Source organism: Haliotis rufescens, unplaced genomic scaffold (genome assembly GCF_023055435.1).
Source record: "Haliotis rufescens isolate VD_foot unplaced genomic scaffold, xgHalRufe1.0.p SCAF_4, whole genome shotgun sequence".
NCBI classification, from domain to species: domain Eukaryota; kingdom Metazoa; phylum Mollusca; class Gastropoda; order Lepetellida; family Haliotidae; genus Haliotis; species Haliotis rufescens.
In genome coordinates, this window is record NW_025964112.1 from 11,018,929 (window position 1) to 11,027,668 (window position 8,740).

The 8,740-nt window shown below is 40.9% G+C and overlaps 1 protein-coding gene across 2 annotated transcripts; it reads right to left on the reverse strand.

Moving 5' to 3' along the window:
• Positions 1-504: 504 nt before the first annotated feature.
• LOC124112313 lies at positions 505-8,214 on the reverse strand. Of its 2 annotated transcripts, XR_007218108.1 has the most exons (3): positions 8,069-8,214; positions 1,575-4,663; positions 505-1,035 (listed from the first exon to the last, which is right to left on the reverse strand). XR_007218108.1 is itself a non-coding variant. In XM_046472369.2 (2 exons), coding segments are annotated over exons 1-2 (1,212 nt in total). In that variant the 5' UTR covers positions 8,071-8,214; the 3' UTR covers positions 1,481-3,453. The 2 variants fall into 2 exon arrangements, 1 of the variants encoding a protein (XP_046328325.2); XM_046472369.2 differs by lacking the exon at positions 505-1,035 and having other exon boundaries at positions 1,481-4,663.
• Positions 8,215-8,740: the final 526 nt, after the last annotated feature.

The window sequence follows — 8,740 nt, forward strand, 5'->3', positions numbered from 1 at the left end:
ACTACTGCTGTTGCTGCACTACTACTACTTCTACTACTACTTCTACTACTACTACTACTACTACTTCTACTACTACTCCTCCTACTGCTACTACTACTACTTCTACTACAACTACTACTACCTCTACTACTACAACTGCTGCTACTTCTTCTTCTACTACTACTCCTCCTACTGCTACTACTACTACTTCTACTACAACTACTACTACTACTACTACTTCTTCTTCTTCTACTACTACTACTACTTCTTCTACTACTACTTGGGTTAGCACAGGTTCGAGAATCAAATTCACTCCCTCTATAACCTTTGACCTGTCAGCACTACACCCTTGCTCCTTCATGTGAGATTCACCAAAAATATAAACGTCTACGACCTGCGTCAGTGACACGTGGTGATATCACTGGACAACTGATCATGGCGGATGTAGATCCCACCCTCTCGCTGATGCTATCTATTACGGCTACACCCGTTATTCTATGATGCTATGCATATTATTACAAGAAATATGGTTTACGAATGTCTTTATTTCAACAGCCGCGATAATAATGTGCAAAAAAAACATCTATGGAAAATACACACAAGTGTACATGTACATAATAGATACAAAATGTATACTTTTGATTATCAGAAATACAGAAATCACCGATCATAAATTAAAACGTAAGCAACGGTCTTCACGGGAAAGCACTTAAATTCTAATATAAACATAATTTAATTTATGAAAGACACATCACAAAATTTGTAAAGAAAACCGTGTATCGTTGAAACTGACTGATGCAATAACGTCACACCTTCCCGAGGCAAGAGAGCTAACTGACTTTAAAAGTCCCGTTTCCACCAAGGTTGTTAACTCTCTTGCCTCGGGAAGATGTAACGTTATGACATACAACTTCCAGCTAAATTCACAACCCTTGAGAGGGGAGGTGGGGGCGGGGGTGCAGTAAGCTTCACAGTTAGGTTTGAGTATGATGTGAACAGCAAGTAAGAGACGAGCTAGCCAAACAGAATGAGTGAGTGAGTATGATTCCACGCCACCTTAAACAACATCCTTGAACGCTTTAACCACTAGGCTACCCGACCGCCCCTGTACATAATAGATACAAAATACTTTTAATTATCATAAATACAGAAATTATCTTTAATCACCGATCATAAATTAGAACGTAAGCAACAGTCTTCACGGGACAGCACTTAAATTCTAATATAAACATCATTTAATTTATGAAAGACACATCACAAAATTTGTAAAGAAAACCGTGCATCGTTGAAACTGACTGATGCAATAACGTCACACCTTCCCGAGGTAAAAGAGCTAACTGACTTTAAAAGTCCAGTTTCCACCAAGGTTGTTAACTGGACTTTTAAAGGCAGTTAACTCTCTTGCCTCGGGAAGATGTAACGTTATGACATACAACTTCCAGCTAAATTCACAACCCTTAAGAGGGGAGGTGGGGGCGGGGGTGGGTGGGTTCGGGTGCAGTAAGCCTCACAGTTAGGTTTGGGTACGATGTGAACAGCAAGTAAGAGACGAGCTAGCCAAACAGAATGAGTGAGTGAGTATGATTCCACGCCACCTTTAACAACATCCTATCCATATCACGGCGGGGAACACTAGAAATGGGCTCATAACATTGTGCACTTGGGAAAGCGAACTCGGGCCTTCGGCGTGACGCGCGAACTCTTTAACCACTAGGCTACCCGACCGCCCCTGTACATAATAGATACAAAATACTTTTAATTATCATAAATACAGAAATTATCTTTAATCACCGATCATAAATTAGAACGTAAGCAACAGTCTTCACGGGAAAGCACTTAAATTCTAATATAAACATCATTTAATTTATGAAAGACACATCACAAAATTTGTAAAGAAAACCGTGTATCGTTGAACCTGAATGATGCAATACCGTTATGACATACAACTTCCAGCTAAATTCACAACCCTTAAGAGGGGAGGTGGGGGTGGGTTCGGGTGCAGTAAGCCTCACAGTTAGGTTTGGGTATGATGTGAACAGCAAGTAAGAGACGAGCTAGCCAAACAGAATGAGTGAGTGAGTATGATTCCACGCCGCCTTTAACAACATCCTATCCATATCACGGCGGGGAACACCAGAAATGGGCTTATATTCATCTGAATATATTTCTGAATACATTGTGCACTTGGGAAAGCGAACTCGGGCCTTCGGCGTGACGCGCGAACGCTTTTACCACTAAGCTGAACCAGTTCTCCCCCAAAATGACAATTACCACGATCGAGCTATTTCCGCATGTTACAGATTTCGTGTGGGAAGATTGTCGGGATATTCACGTCACACAACTAGCGTTCACGGATACTTAATAAATCGTCAAAATAAGGATGATTATGCACCGCGTGACATGTAATAGCTCTCGGATGGCAAAGAAGTCTCTCGTTACTGTGTCATGAAATATATATACAATGTCACATCACGAATGTTATCAGCGCGAGTCAGTGTTGAAGTGAGTGAGTGGGTATGGTTTTACGCCGCTTTTAGCAATATTCCAGCAATATCACGGCGGGGGGACACCAGAAATGGGCTTCACACATTGTACCCATGTCGGGAATCGAACCCGGGTCTTCGGCGTGACGAGCGAACGCTTTAACCACTAGGCTACCCGACCGCCCCCAGTGTTGAACGTATGTTCAAAGTAATTTCATAGTCGATACACAAACCTACCACAAATGAAAGAGAAAATACACAACCACCGCAGCAATATTAAACAATATCATTCCAAGTTCATTCATTGAAACAATGACTAATATAGAACAATGATACAATGATTGTCAAGTTATATCTCGACACATTTTTTGTCGTATCTCGACACACAGGTTTTGTCGAAGTTGGACTTTTCCACTTTAATCAATGATAGATCTCGACATGAATTAAACGTCAGTGAAAATGCATCCTTGCTAAACACCCCATCCCAAAATCAGTGATCCAAACATTCGTCACCACTCGCACCTTTCCGTAACCTGCAAGAAGACTCGTGCCCCTGTCGATGAAATACGACAAACCAATCAGAATGCGCGTATGACTTCAAGTACTTCGGGCCAAGAACCCCTCAGAAATATAATTTGATTTTACATATGTCTTGCCAAGATACCGAAGACACAGTTAAATTTCTTAAATCAGACTGTAAAATACCGTTAGTCGCGATGTGTTTTAAATAGCATCTGGAATACATATGACATATGGGGGAAATATACGTGAATCAGAACAATTGTTTTAGCAATCCCCGTTTGCGCTTAGACGGAACCCAGTCGCAAAAATGGCCACGAGAGGGACACGAGTCGCTTTTCGGCTTGTCAAGGAATAACACGAGTTTGTCACGAATGTGATCCAAAGAGTGTGGAATGACATCATGGGACGCTTGTTTGTCCCGGCAAGGAAGACATTTGCTGCAGGTGACACCGATATGTGGACATATCTGTTATCTTTCTATTAGATTATCCATGCATGCTTTCAGATCGTTCATTACTTGAGGTAAAATTTGGCCTTTATCGAGTTCCGAGACAATTGTGAACAGTAAGAAGCCGTCATTGCCGAACACGCTCTGTAAGGATGTTGGATCTTCCTTGTCCATTCTCAGACCATGCCTTCCATAAAACGATTTCTGATTGGCTAACGACATGAGATTGCTAAACGAGTAGTATTTGTACAAACCAAATATGGACACAGCCGCCAGCCAAACAATAAGTACTGGCGTCAGAATCTGAAGCAATTCGCTAACAGGCAGAAGACAAGTTGTAGACACCCACTTTGGGGTAGACCTGCTTATGACTTGAAACTGACAGAAGGCATTTGAGGGAAACACAGTCACGCTTTGGTTGTGCAGATTTGACATTAACGTCATGGGGTTCAAGGTGAAGGTTTCTTGGGCATTGACCCCAGGTATGAAGGTCATGGCCACCGGAACTAGGAATGGAATCAGAGGTCTGAGAACGTGCATCCACAGAATGTTCTTGTAGAAACTGCCTTGACAAGATCTTAGGAAGAATTTCATATCTCCAACTAACTGTTCAACGCATCTTTGTCGTGATCCTATGCCATCTTTTGTTCCGGCGTATGTGAAAGTATTCAACATACACGTAAGATCTTTCTCAACGGATGTACATATCCAGACAAGTTTAGGTAGAGACAAGAGTATCGCAATAGTTATCAAGATGACAGCGTACGCGTTATACAAAATGAGTTTTGACCTCAAAATATCGTATTCATTTATAGAATTGGAATAAAGTCCTTTACTGCTTGTCACGACTTCAACGCGAAACTTCTGTTGCTTGGTGATAGAAGCATGTTTGAAACCTTGAGATTTTGACTTGGACATCTCGGACACAAAACCATCATTGTACGTCATCTCCCTCTTCAACGCGTCGACGTCAGCTTGTACAACGTCATCGTGAACGGTAACGTCATCCGACGGCTCAGTCGCGGGTCGCTCAGAGTTGGGAACGATGGCTTCTTGGTTTACGAAAAATGCCTGCGTCAAACAAACCATGTTGGTGTAGTTACACTGAGCGTAAGTGAATCCCCGCGGACACTTGCAGGACGGAGGCTGCGTTACCTGGAGACCAAGGATGAACAGCGCCATCAGTACGAACACTGTCGCTGTAGAGTCGAGGATACGGGTTTGGAAATACCTGGAAAAGAGAACGCAAGATGTCAGTGTGCAGATGTAGAGGTCAGTATGGAGTACCATTGGCGCGTTTTTAGCGATATTTCAGCAATATCACGGCGGGGGACACCAGAAATGGGCTTCACACATTGTTCTCATGAAGGGAATCCAACTCAGATCTTCATCATGCGATTATACAAAATCAATGTACCCCGAAATCAATCATTGTTCCTTGGATCGTTTGAATATTGACAGAAAAAAAAGATCAAGCTAGGGTAGATTTTACGGCGCTTCAGTCAACTCATACCTGCGCACATGGCCTTGTAATCAGAGAATAGGTACATCGTGACATTCAGTCGTAGCAGAAGTAAAACTTTTTAATTTGTTAGAACGTTAATGTTTATTTATAAAATTAATGTGGTATGGGCATAACAAACGCGATAACAAACGCGCACTAACAAAGGGAATTAACTCTTGCTGGCTTAGCAACTGTTTTTGAGGTAGCACAACACACAGCCAATGTGACGTTATACTGCTAAGACTGAACAAATCATGACTATATTAATAAATGTTATGGGGTGTAACACCGCATTATAACCATGGATATATTACGAACTATTATATAAATATGACTCAATGGCGATGTTTCAGTGCAATGCATAGTATTACGATTTGGTCAATGGAAGGTGCCTAAAATGGAAAAACGTTCAAGAAATTTAAGTGAATGAGTTCAAATTTAACGTCGCATCGGCATTATTTCAGTTCACGAAATTTAAGACGTAAGTTTGATTAAAAAAAATACAAAAATTATACAAACGCTAATCCTTATCGGAAACTAAAGAGGAGTCGCGTCTCAGAAAAAAACCCGTTTGAAATCAAATCAGAACCGCTTAGCCACAACGTATGTATTGTCACATAGAACGGGCATCATGGCAACCGTCTTCCTGCCACAAACGTGTTGACACCCGAACAGAAAACATCAACTACATACAACAAGGGGCAGGAAACAGTTTGAATAATACAACCACATGCATAAACACGTTGAAAACATTCTTTGTACCCGCTAACTAACAAAGAGGTCTGACACAATAAGATCCCCTTGATAACAGGACGCGAATGTGGTTCTTTAGGACGAGACTTGGGGCGTAATGATTTAACGATACTGGGGACTTAAATAACGTTTGCTTGATACGTCATGCTCTCATCTTAGATACAAGTCACGAACATAGTGTAAATTAAAAATAACCTCACTTCATTTTGGTAATGACGCGCTCAGCGATTAAAACGGCGCTAGATCCATCGAGTAAATTACAAAATCCATTTCACCAAATTTGACATTAATCAATTAATCAATAATATATTTAGTTACTCAATACTAATATTCATAACATAATATTAAATATTAATAATTAAAAATTTCTTCTTATATAAATATATTCCTGAAGAGTACGGTAGTCTTATGACATATTTTGAAGTTTTGCCAGTGTCTTAATGTAATTAATTAATTTGTATGGTTCCAAATGGCAGGAGACAATGTAAGATTCTTGTAAAGACAACTGCCATTACCGATTTGAAATGTGGAAGTTGAAAGAAGGTTGAGAGGCTGTGATTTGTTTTTATACGTATTGTCTTTGAAAAACCGTTTCCATTGCTGTCCGCATCCCCATCACGTCTGAAATTACTTCAATATCGTCTGGAAAATGTTTACAAATTTACGTTTTTCTGATATCTCTAATCAAATAGCTTTAAACGAAAATATTACCTATATTTGTCTTGAAATTCATTTGTAATAAAAACTCACGGAAATATATATAAATCTTGTAAAAATGACATTATATTTCAAACGAATTAAAACAACTGTATCGCTTCATCAATTTATAGACGCACCCTGCAGGTACGATGAGTTAGTTCCTAGAAATAGATCAGTGAAACCCTGGTTACAATGTTTCAGTGTCTGAAGTGCACACAATGTTAAGTTTGTATTTCAACTTGCTTAATAATTGAAAGAAAATGAAAACAAATTTAAATATCTAATTAATGTATTATATTTAACGACGAAAGCAAAACTCCATTGAACTCACTGGAAATTACAATATACATTCAATTCATATTTGAAAGAGTATTTTGGTTCAAATACATGAAAATGTGTTTACTTAAATACTGAATGGTGAGTTAGTGAGTGATTAAGGATTAACACTGCATCAACAATCCTGCAGTTATTCGCGGCGACTGGATTCTGAAAAGAATACAGTAAAGATTCTTTTCCACCCCCTAGCAACCGATAGTTTAAGATACAACCGGATTACCGAGAAAGGGGAGGTGAAATGGGGTTTAACGTCGCGTCCAAGATTATTGCACTTATATAGCGACGTGTATGTATGTGTGAGGCTATTGTACTAGTCCGGACTAATGCCGATTTATAGTGCCAGCTCACTGAGATACCATGCCGCAGTTTAACATGAATACCCCACTCAGACATAGTATACTGACTCCGAGCCGACCAGTCCTTGTTTTAGCCCCTTAATGCCGAGCGCCAGACAGGGTAACAAAAAGTACCATCTTTTAACGTCTTTTGGTATGACGCGGCTTGGGATCGAACCCCAGACCTTCCGCTCTCCGGGCGGACGCTCTACCACTAGACCACGGAGGCGGTCGATAACCGAGATAAGTAAGACCATAGTGTAGATAGGATTCTGCAGAGACCTTACAGTAACATAGTTTTAAACGATACATCGAGATACTGGAGTTCGAGTTAACGAGGTTTCACTATAATAAATCATAGGACCCGTGAAGATCTGGGGTAGAATAGGTCTTCAGCAACCCATGCTTGCCGTAAAAAGCGACTATGGTTGTCGTAAGAGGCGACTAACGGGATCGGGTGGTTAGGCTCGCTGACTTGGTTGATGCATGTCATCGTATCCCAATTGCGTGGATCGATGCTCATGATTTCAATCACTGGATTGTCTGGTCCAGACTCGATTATATACAGACCGCCGTCATATAGCTGGGATATTGCTGAGTACGGCGTTAAACAACAAACAAACAAACAAACAAACATAATAAATCATTTGAGTCATCTTTGTTTTGCAACCCATTGTTTGGTAAAAGATGCATCTACACCATTCCGCCCATAACACAAAGTAATATCATCAACACAGATGAGGTGTAAGCACGAACAGGATATATATAGCGACTGGTAAAACAAGCCCATCTCCTCGCCCATCTCCTCACACACTCCCCCCCCCCCCCCCCCCCCCCCCACCACCACCAATATCCCCCCCAACCTTGTAGTTACCATGCTTCTTCCCCACTCCCCACGTTTTTATCGCAGAGACCCACACATTTCACACACTGTTTCGATAACACGCAGATGCTCATGTAATATACGTCGGATATTGCACTTGTAATGAATTCATAAAATACTACTTACATTTTTGTAACGTAACATCAGCGGAGAAAGAAACACGCTATCTTCTTCGGCCCTGTTCTGCAAGTATAAAGGCTGGCTTCCGTGCCGCGCGCAGTGCCTTGGTCCCCACCGGCGGGGATCCCCCGGAAAATGTAGGCCAAAACAGAGGTGATAGCGTTGTGCCTTAAAATAGAAATTGATTCATGCAGGAGCTTGCGTGCCTCAGAGTAATGTAATATAATGTTGATAAATTGATAAGAAGACTCTGAATACGACATTCATACAGCAGAGACTTAACGAGAGACTACTGTTACAAGTAGGGTTTAACCTCATGGTTGCAAAACCATTGCTTACCCCTTAGTCTCAGAACGACAGAACAGAACTTTATTACTCTCCAGGCAATATGTACATAGCATGTGGAGATATAGGATTTTTACATTGAAACAGTTGGATAGGTTTCCAATGGAATTAAAATATTTACATTTAAATATGAAATGAACTTCACCAGCATTGTTATAACTATTACTTAAAGTGCATTTCCTGTCAACTGTTAAGGGTGCATCGTTCCATCTTCCACATTCGAGGGGCGGTCGGGTAGCCTAGTGGGTAAAGCGTTCGCTCGTCACGCCGAAGGCCTGGGTTCGATTCCCGACAATGAGTGAAGCCCATTTCTGGTGTCCCCCGCCGTGATAT